The sequence below is a fragment of the Heteronotia binoei genome, chromosome 18 (assembly GCF_032191835.1).
Source record: "Heteronotia binoei isolate CCM8104 ecotype False Entrance Well chromosome 18, APGP_CSIRO_Hbin_v1, whole genome shotgun sequence".
Taxonomy (NCBI): Eukaryota; Metazoa; Chordata; class Lepidosauria; order Squamata; family Gekkonidae; genus Heteronotia; species Heteronotia binoei.
Window position 1 is genome coordinate 43,138,214 of NC_083240.1, and position 22,065 is coordinate 43,160,278.

At 44.6% G+C, this 22,065-nt stretch overlaps 1 protein-coding gene across 1 annotated transcript in view; it reads left to right on the forward strand.

The window, feature by feature from the left end:
• APPBP2 (amyloid beta precursor protein binding protein 2) overlaps positions 1 to 22,065 on the forward strand; it is a 64,986-nt gene that overhangs the window by 23,300 nt on the left and 19,621 nt on the right. Inside the window, exons 2-4 of the mRNA XM_060258992.1 lie at positions 8,912 to 9,000; positions 17,689 to 17,840; positions 19,909 to 20,032. Of these exons, the coding sequence (XP_060114975.1) occupies positions 8,912 to 9,000; positions 17,689 to 17,840; positions 19,909 to 20,032 (365 nt within the window). The remainder of the gene's footprint in view (positions 1 to 8,911; positions 9,001 to 17,688; positions 17,841 to 19,908; positions 20,033 to 22,065) is intronic.

Here is a 22,065-nt window from a genome sequence, read left to right on the forward strand (position 1 = left end):
GTTTCAGTAAGGGAAATAAGCTCAAGCAACGCAGGTCTTGACACCAAAGATTCTTAACAGCTTTTTCACCAGATCTGGGGCCAGTCTCCATCATTACGTCCGAGACACCACATCCAAGGGACACAACATAAAATTCCTCTTCTCTCCCCCACCCCTAGGGATTCTGCTAGACAGATGTGCAGGAGTTTACCTAGTCTTAAGAGGCCCGTCTTCGACCTCATGTTCATCAATCAGGTTCAGGAGGTTCAAGATGGAGGCATCAAAGCGTATTGCTCAGTCTCAAAACCGCATGACATCCATAGATCTAACAGAGGCATACTCACATGCACCCACCTGGCTGGCCTACCAATGCTGTCTACAGTTTGCCTACAGAATAGCTCATTACCGGTTAAGAGCCCTTCCACTCAGCTTGGCCTTTGCTCTTTGGATATTCACAAAACTGCTGGTGGCATACCTGAGTGTTCGAGATATTCACGTGCATCCCTACCTAGATGATCTACTAATCAGTTCTTCATCCAAAACAAGGGCACTTAAGGACATAAGTGGAAGCCATTATAGGTACAGCTTATCATAAAGAAAAAATCTACATCTGGAGATTATTCAAAAGTTACAGAAAGTGGATTCCGCAGACGTCATGCTGCTAGTCCAGTCACAGAGTTTAATGATTGCTGCAGTAGTTGTGGTGCCAAGGGCCAGGTTTGCTCCACCCTCACTCTCCAAGGAGGCAATGCCTACCTAGAGGATTCTAGTTTCAACAGACCTGCTGTCACAGGGTCTGATTCTCCATCCAAGCCCCACCTGGTTCCACCTAGTAGCTTGGCAGAACACTCTTGAATTGGGGCTTTGCAGAGGTAGTCACAGTGGTTATGATGGCCTTGTTGGTGCATTCTACAGCCTGTATATCTGAATGCACTTGGAAGGTCTTCTGTAGGTGGTACTGCCACATGGGAATCTTGGCCCTCCAAACCAGCAGGGTTTAAGAGCCAACATGGTATGCAGGCACATTGCGTGCTTGGCTTCCATTCTCCCTTAGGTGCGTGGTTTATCTGTCTCCAAACATCCTGTTGGTAAGCATTTCCTCCGCAGAACAAATCTGTCATTACCTCCTACACCTCATCACTTTCCTTCCTGGCATCTCTGTGTAGTTTTCTAGATACCAATGAGACATTCTTTGAACTCTCAAGGTTCTGTTTTGTGGCCTTCACCTCAGCAAGGGGTGCCTCAGAACTGGGACTGCTGTCCATCAGATGAGATGTTTTGGATGACTGGTCCGACCTCCTGGGTCAGGCACAGGCACGCATTTAAGAATCCCTAGGTATTCTGATGACCTTTCCTATATCAGATCATTTAACTCCTGGCTAGAGGTGCACCTCAATAACGTCTTGGGTTCATTATGGGCACAGTACAGAGGTAAATGCTATTAGAGAATCTTTGCCTCCATTTTAAACTTTTATTAAAGCATAACTATTTCGTTCTTAACTTTGACTAACTCACAGCTCAACTGCAAAAAAATTATACCATCCATAATTGTTACATTAGATAGAGTGATTACATGAGTCTATAAAAGTATCTTACCCTCAAAATAAGCAGATCACGTGCAATGAGCCCTTTCTAAGAGGAAGCTTTCAATCAGTTCACCTTCCCATATTTATAGATTTTTAATATCGCATAACAATAGCTAACAATAGCTCCAGTTCAAGAGCGTTTGGCATACATTCTTGACCAACCCATTTTAACTTCAAACACCATACGAAGTTACCTGTACTTGAAATGGCTTAAAATATATAAGAACTCTTTACTTCATTCTTGGTACTTTTTGTCTTTAACAGGTGTGTTTAAAAATAGTGATTGCAGGTTTCTCATATGTATGAATATCTTTTGGGCTTCATCCAGTACGCTCCATCTTTGACCCATATCTTCACTTGAGCAAAACGGAACATTCTGCCGTTCTCAGATGATTCAACAACTGTGCTAAAACAAATGTCTACTGATATGGGTTAGGTCAGGGGGGTCAAACTCATTTGTTATGGGGGCCGGATCTGACATAAATGAGACCTTGTTTGGCCGGGCCATGTCAGGTAGGACTGGGTGGTGTGTATGTATTTAAAATTAGGTAACAGATGTAAACTTTATAAAGGACACAGACAAAAACAAATGTACTTTTTAAAAACTTAATACATGCTTATAATGTTAGCACTTGGTGTTCTTAAAGATTATTTCTTTGTATTTCTCCCATGGGATCCAGGAAACTGAGCAAAGGAAGCTCTGGCTCTTTCCTTCCTTCCCCAGAGAACTAGGGGAGGGGGGAGGAGCCTCAGCCAATAGGAGGAAGAGAGGCTTGGCTCAGTAGCTCTGCTGCGCGATTGAGAGAGCCTGGCAAAGCAAGCTGTCCCTCCCCCCCCAACTCCCCAAGGGAGGCGTCCCAGCCAATGGAGAAAATAGAGGTTTTGCTCTGGAGCTCCTGTGCAGTTGAGCAAGCCTTGCAAACTAACTTATGCAGAAGGAAGCAAGATATAGGGAGAAGGAATAACACTGATATTAGAATCATAGAGTTGGAAGGGACTTCCAGGGTCATCTAGTCCACCCCCTGCACAATGCAGGAAACTCACAAACACCTCCCCCTAAATTCACAGGATCTTCATTGCTGTCAGATGGCTATCTAGCCTCTGCTTAAAAACCTCCAAGGAAGGAGAGCCCACCACCTCCCGAGGAAGCCTGTTCCGCTGATGAACCACTCTGACGGTCAGGAAGTTCTTCCTAATGTTGAGCTGGAAACTCTTTTGATTTAATTTCAACCCCTTAGTTCTGGTCCTGCCTTCTGGGGCCACAGAAAACAATTCCACACCATCCTCTATATGACAGCCCTTCAAGTCCTTGAAGATGGTGACCATATCACCTCTCAGCTGCCTCCTCTCCAGGCTAAACATGCCCAGTTCCTTCAACCTTTCTTCATAGGACTTGGTCTCCAGACCCCTCACCATCTTTGTCACCCTCCTCTGGACCCATTCCAGCTTGTCTATATCCTTCTTAAAATGTGGTGCCCAAAACTGTGCGCAATACTCCAGGTGAGGTCTTACCAGAGCAGAGTAAAGCAATACCATCCCATCACGTGATCTGGACACTATACTTCTGTTGATACAGCCCAAAATTGCATTTGCCTTTTTAGCTACCGCATCACACTGTTGACTCATGTTCAGCGTATGATCCACAAAGACCCCTAAATCCTTTTCACACATACTACTGCTAAGACAAGTCCCCCCCTTCCTATAACCATGCATTGGATTTTTCCTACCTAAATTAAATGATACTAAATGATCCTTTAAAAATGCATAGCTTCAGTTGGCTCATGCCTCTCCCTGCATTCTAGGAAGTGCCACTAAAACAAAGAGATGCTAAGCATCGATTAGAGACTCTTGTGCTTGCCGTTCCTCTTCTTGCAGGTCTGTTAAGATTTAAGAAACAAATTGCAGCACCTCTAAGTAAACAAGTTCTCAGGTTTTCCTTGAGTGCAATACTTTGCTTGTGGGAGTTCTCGTCAGGAAGGGGGCAGCAAAAGACGGCAATAGTCAAGTTGGCAGTCTGGGCCAAAGGTTGCCATTTCTGAGAGACTTTTAACTAGGTGATAGAATACTTTATGAATGCTTTCAGTGTACAATTACTAAATAATTACTAAATAATCAAGTGCCGCTTGTGGCTCTTTAAACAAGCAGTGAAGATATTTGGAAAAGTATACGCTTTCCCCGTCCTCGCCTTGATGCATAAGGGTTTATAACACAGTTTGTGTAACGCAAAGTAGAACACGATGAGCTTGTTCAGCCTAATGATTTAAAATAATCATGTAGCTATCTTTCCCAAAAGTGGCAGCCCGCAAAGTATTTATTTATTTAAAACATGTGCTAGCTGTCATTCATCCTTCCTGAGCTCAAGGCGACTTACAATCATAGATAAAACATATTGAATAAAATATATGAAAATATAAATGGAAAATTTAAAATCCCTCTTTAGGGGCCGCTGCTAAACTTTAACCAAATACAGTCCTAAATAAAACCATCTCCAGTCGCCTCCTAAAGATCAAAAGTACTATATCATCTCCTTTATGCCTAGGAGGTGTTAACTCTGTTCGTCTGTGGCAGCCCAAAACAACAAAGGAGCCTAAAGTAGCATCTTAAAGATCTAACACATTTATTGTGGTACGGTCTTTTGTGGGGGGGGAGGGGGGGAACTATCTACTAGTTCATTAAAACTTCCCCACCTGACTCTGAGTCAGTTGATTCTTGTATACCATCATGAGTAAATAACTAATTAACTGTAGGATTTTTTAAAAAATGTTTTCTGTGGCATGCATTTAAAAAAAATGCTATCTGCCTGCTTACAGTGTGACATGCATACTCTTGATAGGACCTCTTGCGACTAGATTTTCCACTGAGCAGGCAAATTGTGCAAACTGTAAATGTAGAAAACAAACTTTGTTGGCGTATACTCTGAGAAGTCAGTAGAAGTTGCACTTTTTATGCCAAGTTGAAAAGAACAAAGCTTGTTTTAAGGCCAAGCGGCTTGCGTGAGTGTTGCAAAGAGTGTACAATACAATAAGTTATTTTTTAAAAAGTAATTTGTGATTTCCTTCGCTTGCCCCCTTTCTTTGTTAAGGAAGAAATACCTTTTGCGAAAAATAGTGTATGTATTGTACACAGGAAGAGGTGTTGTAGCTGTCAGGATGTTTTAACAATTTTCATAACATAAAAATTGTCTAGCAGGTTTAAACCGAAGTTCCACCTGACCCACCATTCTCTTCCCAGTAGTGGCAAATAGGATACCTTGGAACTCTCCAAACAGGATATTGAAGAGATCCCCCTTTCTTGTATGGGGTAGGGCAGGAGTCCCCAACCACTGGGCTGTGGACCGGTCCCGATCCGTGGCCTGCTAGCAACCGGGGCATGGAGTAAGGCAGAACAGCCCTGGACTAAAGAGGCAGCACAACCTCACTCCAAGGCTGCCTCCCCTAGAAGGGGCAGCACTGCTGTGACCTTAGCCTACTCCTCATTTATAGACTCTTTAAATTTATAGAACATAAGGAAGGCTGAGCGCAGAATAGATGTTTTTGAGATGTGGTGCTGGAGAAGACTTGAGAGTCCCTTGGACTGCAAGAAGATCCAGTCAATCAGTCCTAAGGGAAATCAGCCCTGACTGTTCACTGGAAGGTCAGATGCTTAAGCTGAAGCTCAAATACTTTGGCCACCAAATGAGAAGGGAGCACTTCCCGGAGAAGATCCTGATGCTGGGAAAGACAGAAGGCAAAAGAAGAAGGGGATGGCAAAAGATGAGATAGCTGGGCAGTGTTACTGATGTAACATACACGAATTTGAGCAGACAGAGCTTTTCCGTCAGGCTTTTAGTTGAGGCTGCGGGCATCTATTCTTGATCTGGTTGGCTTCCCATGTCAGCACTGTCACTTGTGCTATAAAATGGAATGATATCTGCCATCTCTATGGGATAACATCTCGTCATAATGTGAGACGGCCAGGCTGGGCAATATGGGATGATATGGGAAATGTTCTGAGTGCTGCTGAGTTGTTGGTTTGTGAAATGTTTTAATTGTATTTAATTGTTTTATTATATGTTGTACTTCACCCTGAGCCCTACTGGGAATGGGCGGAATAGAAATATACTAAAATAAATAAATAAATCTTTCTGAAATATGTTTATGTAAGTGAACACATGAGACCAAGAGAAGCATACAAGGAGTTTAAAATTGGTGTCATTGGCATTTCCTCACATTTCGAGATTGATTGGTGTGTTTCTGTCTGCAGGGCAGTGAAATGGAGGCAAGGTGAATTTTGGGTGGATTGCCCCAAGTATACAGGAAAGTCACTGTGGCTGTATTTATTTGATTGATTGATTGATTGATTGATTGATTGATTTATATCCTGCAAGCAGGCTCAGGGCGTGTAACAATATATAGGTTAACAACCATGAAAGTGTTAAAAACTAAGACAAGTTTAAAATGAACAAGTAATAGCAATGATGGCAGCAAGATGAAGAATTCAAGTGCCTCTTGCACTTATATATATTTAAATTGTTTTTATTTATATAAATAAATAAATATATATATATATATATTTAAATCACCTCCCCCCTGCAGCTGACAGAGACTGTGCATGCTCTAGAACAGGATGGCCAAACTGTGGCTCTCTTGCACATATTGCATGGCTCTCGAAGCCCCCACCACTCCATCAGCCAGCTTGGAGAAGGCATTTGTCTCTTTAAATCACTTCTCTGAGCAAAGCCAGCCAGCAGCTTGGAGAAGCCATTTAAAGTTAAAGTTGCTTTTTCCACCTCCCCTTCCATCTGTTTTCCTTCCTTCCCTCCTTCCTTTCCTCCTTCTTTCCCTCCCTCCTTCTCTCCTTCCTTCTCTCAGACATCTGATGTTCATGTCTTGTGGCTCTTACGTTAATCAAGTTTGGCCACCCCTGCTCTAGAAGCATATTGTGGCATGGGTACTTGAAGAGGAGAAAAGAAAGAAAATGCAGTTGGGGGAATTGGTCTGATTAATCCCACCAAGAGTTATCCTGGAGAGGGGCAAATGGTTGGGACAGGGAGAACACTTTCTCACTCATATACCACCATCACTCCATGTTTGTTCATGCCCCCCCCCCCAAAAAAAAAATCTGTATGCATTCTAACTCTACTCAGGTCCCAAATGTAGAGTGGGAATACTGTTGGCAAACAGCCCACCCCTCATTTTATTCCTCCTGCTTTGCCACAGTGTTCATATTATGTCCTCACTTTCCTATCAATTTGATAGACTTGCCAAGCTATGACAGATGTAGCAAAATAGCAATGAAACAACAGAACTGGTATATATATGCATGCAGAATCCATGTTCAACGTCCCAGCTTCATGTAGCTCTCAGAAAAATGTGAGGTGGGGTATGGACCGGGAGAAGCTGCTTTGCTCTTGTGATTTCAAGTGATAATGTTAAGGCATGATGGGTAGCATTAAACAGGTATATTAAGATTGATTCCCCTCTCCCTGGTTTTGTAGCAATGGATCACATGGGTCAGGATTCTCTTGGGTGGGCCACTGAGTTCCTGCAGAGGCATCCCTTTCTTGGAGTGCTTTGCACATGTAGAAAACAGGGATGACAATCTTGAGCCTTTTCTGAATAGCCCTCCACATTAGGCGATGAACTTTTGGAACAGCTGCAAGAGGAGATTGGATAAGCATATGGAGCAGAGGTCCATCAGTGGCTATTAGCCACAGCCTAGTGTTGGAACTCTCTATCTGGGGCAGTGATGCTCTGTATTCTTGGTGTTTGGGGGGGCACAGTGGGAGGGCTTCTAGCCCCATTGGAGGACCTCCTGATGGCACTTGGGGTTTTTTGGCCACTGTGTGACAGAGTGTCGGACTGGATGAGCCATTGGCTTGATCCAACATGGCTTCTCGTATGTACTTATGTGACACAGAGTGTTGGACTGGATGAGCCATTGGCCTGATCCAACATGGCTTCTCTTAAATTCTTCTGTGACACAGAGTGTTGGACTGGATGAGCCATTGGCCTGATCCAACATGGCTTCTCTTAAGTTCTTCTGTGACACAGAGTGTTGGACTGGATGAGCCATTGGCCTGATCCAACATGGCTTCTCTTATGTTCTTATGTGACACAGAGTGTCGGACTGGATGAGCCATTGGCCTGATCCAACATGGCTTCTCTTATGTTCTTATGTGCCAGGAAGGTACCAAAGTTCCCTTTAAGCTCAGTTAGTGTAAGCTAGCTCACAGTTTTTTAAAGTCCGGCTCACACATTTTTGTTCTAGCTCTGGAAAAAAGGCTCCAGGCAAACTAATGTATGCAGCAGCTCACAACTTTAATGCCAGTAGCTCACAACGTAGAATTTTTGCTCACAAGACTCCACAGCTTAGAGGGAACATTGGAAGGCACCCACTCATTTGAGTCTTTGGAATCAGTCTGAGAGGGCCTCTGGTTAGATGTGCTGTGGTGTACTTTCTGGCAGTGATTGATATTTAATTTGTTACAACCTTGGAACGAGTGGTTATTATTTTTGGCTCTCATTGGTCCTTGAGGTCAAAAGGCAGGCTAAAATTTCTCAAATAAGTCCACTCCTTTAGAATATCTATGAATGCTATACTGTATTGGAATGATGGAGGCCTTGAAATTGTACCAAGTTATTGTTCAGAACAGAACTGGTAAACAATTTCCTTTATGCCATCATGGCATTTTTAGGTACTAGCTGTGCAGAGTCCTAAAATGTTTCAAATGGCTCGTTGTTAGTAGAGTTTTAGGCACTTGTCCTCTGTGACTGGCTTTGGACCAGATTAGATGTAACAGAGGTATAAGCATGCTGCTTTTCATGTGTTCGACCCATTAAAAATGGAGGGGTCTATCTTGAAAAATATGAGAGGAATGTGGGAGTGTGAAACACCCTCCCGCTGCATGGCATACCTCACTGTAGTGCATTGGTCCATTCTTGGCTGGAATCAGAAATGGAGAAAAATGTTGGAGCAAAAGACAGAGATGAGGCATAGTTTGGGAGATTAGTTTTGGCACCTTCTCCAGTGTTTCCATACGCTGTTAAAATCCCTTTGTATATGAACCAGGTAGACAGATGAGTGACACATGTATTCTTACCATTTTTATTTCTCCATGCAGAGCTTGGAAGGTCACTGTCCTCCTAGCCTAGCAACATCAGTGCATTATATCAAGTGGGGGTATGTTCCTTGGTTAAGCTGCATTTACGAGGTGTGTACCAGATGGCTGGTCCTATGTAAGAATCAATATTTGTGTGACCCAGTTCAGCAGAGGAGTAGCTTGGTAACCACTAGACTAAGTACATGTCTTAATGTTTGCGTTTCCGTCATTTAGCTTCATTCACAGTTGTCTTTTCTTTCCCCAGCTTTACCAACAAGGACGACTATGCCAATTGGGTAGCGAATTTTGTGAACTAGAGGTTTTTGCGAAGGTTCTTCGAGCTTTAGACAAAAGGTAAGCCTATACAACCTCTCTCCTGCCCCCCATATGGTACTGCTTTTTGGTTTTTCAGAAGGACATAATTTTCTGTAGCTCGTACTGGATGCAATCCCTCTCTCCTGTCTCACTTTTCGTAGTGGGAAAGATTTAAGTTTGTGCTTAACTCCTTCATAGGAATCAGTGAGCCTTGCAAAGGTCTGGATTGCACTCAGCCTTTGTAGAGTGCGTCACACAATAAACTTTGTGTTTGGTGATGCTCTCGACCATTGACTTTTTCACACTTGCAAAGAAGAAGTATTACTAGTTTACAGACCTTTTTATCAGCTGGCCCACTGGTATTTGCCAATTTAGAACTTACAGGGAGTGAGCAGTGACTCACAAAAGCTCATACCTCACAAAAGATGTTGTTAGTCTTTAAGGTGGCACTGTCACTCTTTTCTACTGCTACAGTAGACTAACACGGCTATTCATCTTGTCTAGACTCATTTGTTATTCATCGACGGCTAGAGGGAAGACAGCAACCCACTTGTGTAAAATTCCATTGCCTGGAGGCTTAAATCTAACCCACCCTAAATCTCAGACAGGTGTGGTTTCATATGTGGGGGGATTGTAAACCAGTGCTAAGATTAAACCTGCAGTTGTTTGTGGAGTGTTTTGAAATTGCGCTTAGTTCAAGAGTTACAAGATTTTAAACTTGTATTTTATTTTTGCAGTTCATTTCTTCTTAGTTAAGTAAAATTACTTCTGAACATACAGTTGCCCTGCACATCCAGTTTTGTTCAGCCGCCTCAGAGGTGGAGTAAATGACTTGTTTAGCTCTATGTTTGGGTTGGATTTGAAGAACTCTGCCAGGAAGAAAAATTAATCACTGACTCGACAGTTCTGCAAAGACTTGCTCAGATGTCCACACATTACTTAGGTTGTTAAATTAGCTTGCCCTTGGGCTCTGAATGAGTGAGCAGCCCAAGATCATTCAGTGAGCTTCATGGCAAAGTGGGAATTTGAAGCAAGTTCTCTCCAGCCCTAGTCTGATAACTCAGATCGTTGCACCATCCTCGCTTTTCTGCTTGTACAGGCAGATCAGCAGCTTTGGAGTCTGTTTCAGCTTTTTTCATGCAGTGTTCTAGGCTGAGAGATAAAACAGCCCTTTTTGTGAGCTAAGTCCGCCTTCTGTTTGTGGAAGCTTACCTTTTGGACCCCACTCTATATCTGTTTTCCTTCATGTACTTTATGCGCTGCAATTCTGTCCTTTGAGTATTGTTTTGCTATATTAAGGGTAAAAAAAGGAAGGCAGATTAAACCAGGGTGGATAAAAATCAATGATTTTTTAAAATAAATAAATACATCGGATTTTTTAATTTAAATCCGTTTTTTAAAATAAAATGCTTTTTAAGGAAAATATATCATCATCCAAAGGTTATTCCATCATGACATAAGGATTAATTTTTAATTCTGAAGCATAAGGCTGTATATTTATGCAATGTTTAAATTTTTGGTAATAAATTCTATTAATCCGTTCACAATGTCATGCTCTTCCAGAGGTTTCTGTAAGATTACTGGGCAGTTTCTCTGTCTACAAGATATTATCACAGAACACAGATGCTTGGTTTTGCAGTTCTCAAAACCATAATTTATGTCTGCAGAGATCACGCCTCTTCCACATAGCAAAAATGTTATAAAATGAACAGAGTCGAGAAAAAGACCTTAATCTCTTTTTCTACAAACCTATGTACACAGAATCAACCCCTTAAGTGCTAAGTTTCGAAAAGTTCAGTGAATAGAAAAAGATTGCTTGGAGTGTAATAGATCTGCACAAGAAGAAAATTAGGTGTGAGGAGGGAGGGGCAAGCAGTAAAAATTAAAGTAAAACTTTTTGAGCAGAATACTCCACAAGACTTTGGATCTTTTGTGTGTATAACCCGAGGTTTATTACATTATTCTTTCCCTGAAGGAGAAAACCTAGAATGGCAGCAGGCCGTAAAAGAGACCCAGTTTGGGAATATTTTAATGAAGTTCCTTTACCTATCTATAGTGTGTTTCTAATAGTGTTAAAAATCAATATTTTTATATAACTGTAAAACTGTATAACTGTTGTTATTCTAAAAAAATGAAATCATCTAATTGTGAATATTAAGGTTATACCAGCAAAAATGAGTCTTTATGTAGAAAGCTATGATTCAAATCAAGTCTTACTGACTAGTGATTTAAATCAATTTGATTTAAATCAAATCCACCCTGGGCTAAACAGATGAGGCCTTATATCTTGGTGGTGGAGCATGGGCTTTCTGCAAACCGAAGTTCCCCGGTCCCTTCTTTGGTATCTCCAGTTAGAGGCTTTCAGGTAGTAAGAATTAGGTGAGACTTTTCTTTGCTGTCAGTCGAAATTGATCACGCTGAAATAGATGGACTAATAGCCTCAGGAGCCTCAGTGATGACAACCCTCATCTACGGCTCCGAATCGTGGGTTTTATACCGTCATCACCTGCGACTCCTCGAGCGCTTTCATCAGCGCTGCCTTCGCACCATCCTCAACATCCACTGGAGTGACTTTGTGACCAACACTGAAGTCCTCAAGCGGGCGGAGGTTACCAGCATCGAGGCACTGCTGCTGAAGACGCAGCTGCGCTGGGCAGGGCATATTTCTAGGATGGAAAACCACCGCCTTCCCAAGATTGCCCTGTATGGCGAACTCTCCACCGGCCATCGAAATAGAGGGGCACCAAAGAAGAGGTACAAGGACTCCTTGAAGAAATCCCTTGGCACCTGTCGCATCAACCATCACCAGTGGTCTGACCTAGCCTCAGATCGCAAAGCATGGAGGCACACCATCCACCAGGCTGTCTCTTCCTTTGAGAACGCACGCATAGCTGGTCTTGAGGACAAAAGGAGATTGAGGAAGAATCGCACTGCTACAGCACCAACCCTAAATCAGACTTTTCCCTGCAGCCACTGTGGCTGGACCTGCCTGTCCCGCATTGGTCTTGTCAGCCACCAGCGAGCCTGCAGCAGACGTGGACTATTGCACCCTTTTTAAATCTTCGTTCGTGAAGCCAAGCCGAGAGAGCCTCAGGAGACAGTTTCATACGTTCAGAGAACAATAATTTTGTTCTTTTTAGCACTTTTTCGTCCCTCCTAAATGAAAGCAAAAAAGGGCTTGGGTGAAATGAAAACAAATGGGAAAGGAATGGGTACAGTCCAGCCGGTGCTAAGTACTGCTGAGTCTCCTTGGAGTCCATAGAAGAAATTTTGGCACATATTTAAATCTCCTCCTTTGAAATTGATAGAACTTAGAAGCGGTTAAGACAGGATGGCTTGTGCCCACTAGGTCACAAAGGACTATCCTAAATACGACTGAGGACTATATTGCAGAGGTGGCCAACGGTAGCTCTACAGATGTTTTTTTTACCTACAAGTCCCATCAGCCCCAGCCATTGGCCATGCAGGCTGGGGCTGATGGGAGTTGTAGGCAAAAAACATCTGGAGAGCTACCATTGGCCATCACTACTATATTGGAATCCCAGCTCCCCTCCCAGGACTGATTGGGGCCAGGCTCAGCAGCAGCCCCCAGGCATCTTGCCACCATCCAGTTTGCTCAACACGCAGTTGTGGCAGCAGCTATGTGTTGATGCCACAAAACTTACCTGGGCCCAAGGGAAGCCTCCACCCTAGGCTTACTCAAGTCTCTTGCTGTGTTGGGAGTCTTCTTGCCCACTGTCCACACCACCACTCAGCAGGGCAGTGGTGGGAAGTGAGGGGTGGGCATCATCATACCCGTGTTTTTACCATAGAGTTTTGAGTGGAGTGTAGAGTCATGCCAGCGTGATGACATCACTTCCATTTCCCCACCAGAAGTGATGTTTCGCCATTAGCATGACATCGTCTCCCTCCCACCTCTACTCTATGCAATTTGCATGACTTTGTCGGGCCCAGCAGTGGCCACCACATAGCTCACCTGATCAACTTGCTACCACACAACTTTTGTAATTTGGCCAGGCTTTTGTCAGGGAGAGGCGGCCGGGGGAGGGAAAGCTGAGAACCAGTATGGCATAGTGGTTAGAACATCAAACTAGAATCTGGGAGACCCAGGTTCCGTTCCCCACTCTGCCATGGGAACTTGCTGGGGGACCTTGGGTCAATCACTCTCTCTTAGTCTGACCTACTCCAGGGGTGGCCAACGGTAGCTCTCCAGATGTTTTTTGCCTACAACTCCCATCAGCCCCAGCCAGCATGGCCAATGGCCAGGGCTGGTGGGAGTTGAAGGCAAAAAACATCTGGAGAGCTACCGTTGGCCACCCCTGACCATAGAGTTGTTAAGGAGATAAATTGGAGGAGAGAAGAATTCTATGAACTGTTTCGGGTTCCTACTGCAGAGAAGAGTGGAGTATAAATGAAGTAAATAATACATAGAATTGAGTACTGGTGTGTGTGTGTGGGGGAAAACCAATAAAAGTAAAGTTGGTTGATGAATAGGAAAGACACAAGGAAAGTAGAGGGGCTGCCTGGAGGAAAAAGGGGGGATTGTGGGGAAGGAAATACAGGGGAAAGTAAAGTGATCCTTGCAAGTCTTTGCAGGTTCCTGCCTGTTGATGATCAAAAGGAGTTTGTATTTAGGGATAACAGGACCCATCTTGGTAGTTGCTTGCTGATGCAGGATCAGGGCCAGCTGGAGGAAGCAGGAGGGCCATTCTGGGCCTGAAGCCCAAGGAGGGCTTGTTAAATTTGTTGACATTGGACAGCTTTTGCAGAGTGTTTTTGTGCATCTCACAAGTTGTCATTTGTTTTGTTAAGACTTAGGTTAACATTGGCTGGAAATGGCCTAGATGTCTCTGGGGCCTTTGCAGGACATTGCATGTTCTGTTTCAAAGCAAAACCCCATAGCCTTTTCAGAACAGGAGCAGAGGTTGTTGTGAAGCTATATTGATTACCTTTCTTTCCCTGCCCATCTTTTTCAGACTTTTGCTAGTCCTCTCACCATAATAAAACCACAGGGTGCATCACACCTTATGCACACAACAGCGAGAAGATGATGTGCCGTTTTTATTCTGTTCTATGTCCAGTTTTTCAGTACTGTACACTCAGTGTTAAAGAGAGAGCTGCAAACTGCTGCACCCTTTGCTACCTTAGCACAATAATCTCCTGTTATCATCATCTACAATAAGTGTTTAGCAGTGGAATCTGCTGCCTGGGTAGGCGGGGAGCTCCTCTTCACTGGCAATCTTTAAGCAGTGACTGGATGAACACTTGTCAGGGATGCTCTAGGGCAGGGCTGGCCAAACTGTAGCTTCGGGAGCCACATGTGGCTCTTTCACATATATTGTGTGTTTCTTGAAGCCCCCACTGCCTCATTGGCCAGCTTGGAGAAAGCATTTGTCTCTTTAAGTTGGAGAATACATTTAAAGTTCCATTCTTTCTACCTCTCCATCCCTCCCCCCATCAATTTTCCTTCCTTCCTTCCTTCCTTCCTTCCTTCCTTCCTTCCTTCCTTCCTTCCTTCCTTCCTTCCTTCCTTCCTTCCTTCCTTCCTTCCTTCCTTCCTTCCTTCCTTCCTTCCTTCCTTCCTTCCTCCCTTCCTCCCTCCCTCCCTTCCTCCCTTCCTCCCTTCCTCCCTTCCTCCCTTCCTCCCTTCCTCCCTTCCTCCCTTCCTCCCTTCCCTTCCCTTCCCTTCCCTCCGTCCCTCCCCCCCTCCGTCCCTCCCCCCCCTCCTCTTCCTTCTTGCAGCCCTCAGACATCTGACATTCAGCTCTTGCGGCTCTCAAACATCTAACGTTTATTCTATGTGGCTCTTCTGTTAAGCAAGTTGGGCCACCTCTGCTCTAGGCTGATCCTGCATCGAGCAGGGGGTTGAACTAGATCGCCTGTATGGCCCCTTCCAGCTCTTATGATTCTGTGATTCTGTTATTTTTGTTTTTGGCATCTGAAAGAAACAGGGAAAATTAGAAGTTTTAAATAGAAAACACAAATGAGGAAGTGTATTGTTTGGACATGTCTTCTCATGCAGCCATAATTAGACTAGCAGCATATTTGGATATCTAGTTAACTATATAATATGGCTAACACTGACCTCTTCAGTAACTTATCCACGTGATGTATGATAGAATATTAATTGTGAACAACATGAGTCACATTTTAAAAATAAATATATTCCTGAAAATATTATGTATTTACAGGGTCCACGGGAATTGCAGCTATCTCACGCCGTAGATTCTTACATTAAAATCTTGATAGATACTTCACTTTTGGATTGAATAAAACGTCATCCTAAAAAGTACTCCACTCATAAAACAGAAACATTTAACAGTTTTTGTAGTGCTCCCCGAAATGTCGTTGGGCCTTCTGAATTTTTCCACGTTCCCCTCCAGACTTCCACACTGTCTTTCAGGATGTGAAACCCCAGCCCTCCTTCCTCCCAGATTCTTCTGGCAGGTGTGAAGCTAAGGACAAGGGAGAGTTTCAGTCCTCCTTTCACGATGTTGTAACCTTGCATCTCACCTACCGAAAGAAAGGCCTGGTTTTCAGTGCGGTATTAATCCTGTACCTGGGATAGCACAGGTGGCTCACACAGCCGATTGTTCCTCCATACAAGAAATTTCCCCCTTGTGTAGGAAACTGGCACATAGCCGAGAAAGCTGGGCTGCCACCTTTCACCCCTGCATCTAGTTTTGAATAGGAAACATTTTGTTTTTTATATTTAGTATAGCATGAAAGCCCACCCTTTGCTGTTTGAAGTGGGTACGGCAAAGGTTTATTCTAATCTCTGCCTGTTGGCAGGACTCAGGTAGTTACTCTACCGGTCTAGTGTGCTCTTGCGAACACGTTCGGATTTATAATGTCAGTTTGCTCCTCAGCCTCCTGCGTAGTTAATAGGGCTGTTCCGTTGGGTTGCAGAGCTTAACTGTGTGAATGTAACAAAGCGGAGTCCAGTAGCGCCTTTAAGACGAATAAACTTTTATTCAGAATGTCAGCTTTCGTGTGTGCTTGCACACTTCTTCAGACAAGGAGCGAGGTACAGTAAGCAGAGCTACATATGGCTGGTGGGGTTTAGAATGCAAAGCGGTACGGAATTCAGACCAACACAGCTGCCCACCTGGCTCTGTCTGTATAAATATAACAAATGTATGGTTCAGCTGGGGTGGGGGGGTGTTGTAAAACAGCCACATTGGTCCATGCAAAATCCATGACAGAACAAAATCCATTGAATACCTTTTATTGAGACCAACCCAGTGGACACATGTTTTGTTCTGTGACTGCCTGGTTGGTCTTAATAAAAAGGATTACATGAGTTTTGTTCTTTGTATCTGGCTGACTGGCCCGTAGTCATAAAGTTCAGTGCTAGAAGCTTCTTATGATTACTGGATTTTACATGTAGGTGCTCCCTGCCTTTGGGAGGTGGAGGTGAATCTGGTAGATGTCAAGGTAACCCCCTTCTTTTTGCTTTGTCCTTCCCTCTTTAAAAGGAGTCCCGTGGCGCAGAGTGTTAAAGCTGCAGTATTGCAGTCCTAAGCTCTGCTCACGACCTGAGTTCGATCCCTGCGGAAGCTGGTTTCAGGTAGCCGGCTCAGGTTGACTCAGGCTTCCGAGGTCAGTCAAATGAGTCCCCAGCTTGCTGGGAGGGAAAGTGTAAATGACTGGGGAAGGCAATGACAAATCACCCCATAAAAAGTCTGACGTGAAAACGTGAAAGCAACGTCACCCCAGAGTCGGAAATGACTGGTGCTTGCACAGGGGACCTTTCCTTTCCTTTCCTTCCTCTTTAAAGCCCAGCCCTGAAGTGAAAACCTGAAACCCCACCTCTGCCTCTTTTCCAGGTTCTCATCATGCTGGTGTCCGGGGTGGGGGGTAGGGTGGGGGGAAGCAGGGAGAGAAATCAATGGAAGCTGCATGTTTCACTAAGCCAGACTGTTTGGAACCTTGTCTTCATGCAAAGGAGATTCAGCTAATATGAGACTGCCCTTGAATTCAACATATCCCCAGGCATCACAGTTGGGAGCCTGTCTGAGCTTGAGGGCAGCTTTATTTCAGGGGACCTCCGACCTCTTGCCTTGATGGTCTTATTACCTGCTTCTCACAGCTCTGTGTATATGCATGTGATCCTGTGAATTTGGGGTAGGTATTTGTGGGTTTCCTGCATTTTGCAGGGGGTTGGACTAGATGACCCTGGAGGTCCCTTCCAACTCTACGATTCTATGTGTGTGCACCCCTCTCTCCTGCCCTCATGCACTTTTTAATTAAAGTGCTCCTAGGCATGTGAAGTTAGCATATTTCATATGGCTTGATGTATCCATCTCAGCTGGGATTCAGAGTTGATTGCTTCCTGCTTTCAAAACAGCCAAAGGCAGCCTTTTGAGTTTTTGCAAACGTGTTTTGTTTATCTCTGCCAAGGACTTTCCTTGCATCCTTTCTGCAATATGAAATGCTGCTGTCTTGTGTGTATGTGAGCGAGAGGGGCTAAGATGAACCTGTTAGCAACTCGCCTTTGTTTCTGGCTCTCTGTTAGCATCAAAGACAGTGAGACAAAGAAAAATGTATCTGTTCCACAACGGGTCAAAAGATTGTTATTTTTCAGCCCGTTATATATGATCTGTTATATTGTGGCTACCCTGTATACTTCAAGTTGATCAGTTTGATATTTTAGCACCTATTACTTAATTATGAAATTGGGGAGGGGAGAGACTCACATTCTAATCTCCTTTTCTGCCTTTCCAGACATCTGCTTCATCACTGCTTTCAGGCCCTGATGGATCATGGAGTGAAGGTGGCCTCCGTGTTGGCCTATTCGTTCAGCCGGCGGTGCTCTTACATAGCTGAATCAGATGCAGCTGTGAAGGAAAAGGCCATCCAGATTGGATTTGTGTTAGGTAACCATGCGAGGGGTGGGGCAGGATTGTTAGGGGGTGCGTTGATGTGTAAACTTCTGAAAATGCCCACAAGTATATAATGCCTTCTAAGCTCCGTAGCGCAGAGTGGTAAAGCTGCAGCACTGCAGTCGGAGCCCTCTGCTCACAACCTGAGTTCGATCCCAGCACAAGCTGGTTCAGGTAGCTGGCTTCAGGTTGACTCAGCCTTTCATCCTTCTGAGGTCGGTCAAATGAGTCCCCAGCTTGCTGAGGGGAAAGCGTAGATGACTGGGGAAGGCAATGGCAAAACCACCCCGTAAAAAGTCTGCCGTGAAAACATTGTGAAAGCAACATCACCCCAGAGTCGAAAATGACTACCTTTACCTTTAAGCATGCACAACAGTTCACTTAAATTATCTTAATAAAGTGATCCTGTATTATCACCTGCATATTTGTGATACAGAGTGAGATGGTGAGAGTGACTCTCTTAAGGATGCCAGATGGCTTTGCGACTGGGGTGAGATTTGAACCTGAGACCCTGCAGATAGCAGCGTGCACTCTAAGGCAGGGGTCCCCAACCTCCGGACTGCTGACCAGTCCCAGTCCATGGCCTGTTAGCGACTGGGCCACGGAGCGAGGCAGAACAGCCCCACCATCCGTTTCACCCACCCAGGGTGCAGGTGCATGAAAGAGGTAGCCTAGCCTTGCTCTGAAGCTGCCTCCCTTTGCAGGAGACGTGGCTTTGGAGCGAGGCAGAGCAGCCCCTCCACCCCTTCTACTTGCCTGGGAGCCGGTAGGCAAAGGTCGCGGCCTCACTTTGAAGCTCCACCTCTTTCATCCACTCAGGTCCCAGGTGGAAGGGGCAGCGCAGCAGTGACCTTTGCCTACTGCTCATTTAAAGACCCCCAGGAGGGGGGACAGGAATGGGGTGTGGGCACGGGGGGGGGCAGCCTGGGGTGGCAAAAACCTAGCACACACTCCCACAGGTCCATGGAAAAATTGTCTTCCACAAAATTGGTCCCTGGTGCCAAAAAGCTTGGGAGTCACTGCTCTAAGGCTTCATTCAGTTGTCAAGAACAAATCTTGGCTTGTTTGTGATGGGTGTGGCCTTTGCCATCTTCTGTGCTTCCATTGTACCTTGTGTGACATGCATAGATTGAAGATGGAATTTTTGAGCTCTCAGTCTTGACACCTAGTTCAGTTTCCTGGTTGTTGGGATGGAAGCTATCCCTTGATAGTTCAACCATCCCACCCAATTGAAGGTGGTTGAAAGCTCCCAACGTCAGTTCTCTAAAGAGGGAATGAGCATAAATTTAGCCTTAGCTACTCTGCTATTCCATTATTACTTTACCTTGCTTCCCTCACAGTAACCTGACGCGGTAGGTGAGGCTGCAAATGTATATGTGACCGTTGGTGAACTTTATGGTAGAGTGGGGATTCAGAAGAACATCTCACAACACCAACTCTGGTACCATTCTGGCTCTACCTTCCACCATGCCAAGCTGCTGTGGAATTTGGGGGAGCAGAGATGTTCACTGAGAAAATGCTTCTGGGTATATATATGTCTTTGTCTATTCTTCAAACAGCATTTTGGATCCTGTTGGTATCTTGCAAATATATTGACCAGCATGTTAATTTGGAACAGCATGCCAGAAACCTTTGCTATCTATTGCATTTTTATCCCGCCCTTCGTCCGAGAAGCTCATGTGGTTCTTTCATTTCAGGTTGGACATCACAAAGTGTGTATTTACTCGTAAGATGTTCCCATGCCAGTCTGCCTCTGATCTCCTCCCTCACCCAGGGATGGCAGCAGGGCACAGGTTGCCTGGCAGCACTCAGAGGCTCAGATCCAGTTCCGCACTCCGATCCTTTTATGGTTTTCTGCACCAACCTTATCACAAAACTGCATGCTCAGATATCCTGTTCAGTTAGCACTGAAACTTTTTGAAGGACAGATTCCAGCTTGCAGCCCAGAATTTGTTTACTCCCAAGAATGTCGGGGGAGCAAAAAGGAAAGGCATGTCTGAGACATAGTCCTTTCTGTCTCTGGGTGGTGTCCTGATGTCCCTGTTCATGTTTCACTTTCCAGGAGGGTTTCTCTCAGATGCTGGCTGGTATAGTGATGCCGAGAAAGTCTTCCTTTCCTGCCTTCAGCTGTGTACCCTTCATGACGAAATGCTCCACTGGTTTCGTGCAGTGGAGTGTTGCGTGAGGTAAGCGCCTCCTTGTTACTGGTGGTGTGTTTCTCTCCGCTCCATGGCAAACGCTTGTTGCGAACATGGACTGTGTGGGTGAATGGTCAGGTTTCCACAATATAAGCTAGTTAAGCTGTGTGGTTCATCATCATCATCATCATCATCATCACATTTTATTTGTATCCCGCCCTCCCCGCCGAAGCGGCTCAGGGCGGCTAACAACAAAAACTTAATGCATACATCATACAGTATATAACAATTTAACTACAATTGATTAAAATCTATTAAAATTCTAAAAACAAAAACTTTAATATATTGGTGCTATAATCGCTGGCAAGTTTACTTAGCAGTTTAGCAGTTTCAGTCGGTGAAGGCCATTCGGAACAAGGTGGTCTTGCAGGCCCTGCGGAACTGTTCAAAGTCCCACAGGGCCTGCATTTCTTCTGGAAGCTGATTCCACAGCTGTGGGGCCATAGCAGAGAAAGCCCGAGTGCGGGTGCTCTGGAGTTTTACCTCTTTTGGCCCGGGGATGGTCAGCAGGTTCTTCCCTGCTGACCTCAGTGCTCTCTGGGGTTCATACGGGGAGAGACGGTCCCTAAGGTAGGCAGGTCCTCGGCCATATAGGGCTTTAAAGGTAATAACCAGCACTTTGTAACGAATCCGGTATGTGACTGGCAGCCAGTGCAGTTCACGCAGCCCCGGCTGTATGTGCTCCCACTTTGGGAGCCCCAGCAACAGTCTGGCAGCCGCGTTCTGCACTAGCTGCAGCTTCCGGGTTCTTTCCAGTGGTGTCATACATAGTTCAGGCCTTAAGCAATTGTACATCAGTCCTCAAGAGAGTTCTTAAGGAGAGACTGATATCCTATTAATGATGAGGAATTTGGTCCAGTCTTAATGGAAGCTGTTGGAGAATGCCTTTAGACTCACTTTGTTCATTAGCTGCAGAGGGGAACCGTGTTGGTCTGCAGATTACAGCTCACCAATGGAACTCTTGACTCTTGAAAGCTTATACTCTGACAGTCTGGTTTGTCTCTAAGGTTGCTACTGGGCTTGAATCTAATTATTCATTAGAAACACCCAAATGTGGACCTTGCTGGCCTTTGGTCAGGACGTCGCTTTCAACAGGGGCTGTGTTTTGAGCTAAAGGCTGAAAACCCAGCAGCATTAGCCCCACCACTGGCTCCTTCTCAAACGGGTTGGCTTGCAGGCGAAGGGCTTCTTAACCCTCTTAACTCCTTTCTCGCCTGCATGAACAGCTACAGAGGGCAAACCTTTAATGGCGTAAGAAGACAGAAATGATGTACAATTATACAGTTAAAATTTAAGTTGTAGCGTTGAATTACCACTCTTACCTTGATGGATCTTTATGGCACATTGAAGAGACAAAGCAGCCTTCTCAGCTGTGCCAGGAAAAGCATCATTCAGAATATTTTGGGCCTTGATATGACCAGGCATTCCTGTCTTACTTTCAAGAATAGGGCCAAGATAAAATTGAAATTGTTTCAATACATTTTAGCTTCCATAGGCTAGCAGAGCAGGCTCCCTTTTGGCATCTACCATATAGAGCTGCTGATGACATAACGTTAAATCTGGCCAAGGATTTTGCAGAGAATAAAAGCAAGGGGCTGTGCAGCTTACATCAAATGAAATCCCTGTGCTCAAAGGAGAGCAAATTTTGTTAGCAGCTCTGCAAAGGTTTTGTAATTCAGTATCCAAAACTCTGTTTGATCATTCAAAATGCCAGAGCATAAATAGTCAAGGATAAGCCAATAGTGCCGATCTTTTTCTCAGTGCAGGCTAGCCAATTAGGAGCTCTAGATTCTGAAAGCATAATAAGGCTGTAAGAGTTATAATGTATTCGCAACCAATATTTAACAGTTAAAAGCCATGCCCTGGTTTCGACTAGGGCTTGTCCAGTTCCCAGGCATAGTGCTGCATATGGCACTTTGGCAGCCCTTCTTGTATTATATGGTTCACATCACCTTGTGAGAATAGTTGGCAGAATTCTTCTCTTTGCCTTCTGAATCCTGTTGGTTTGATGTACAGAGCCT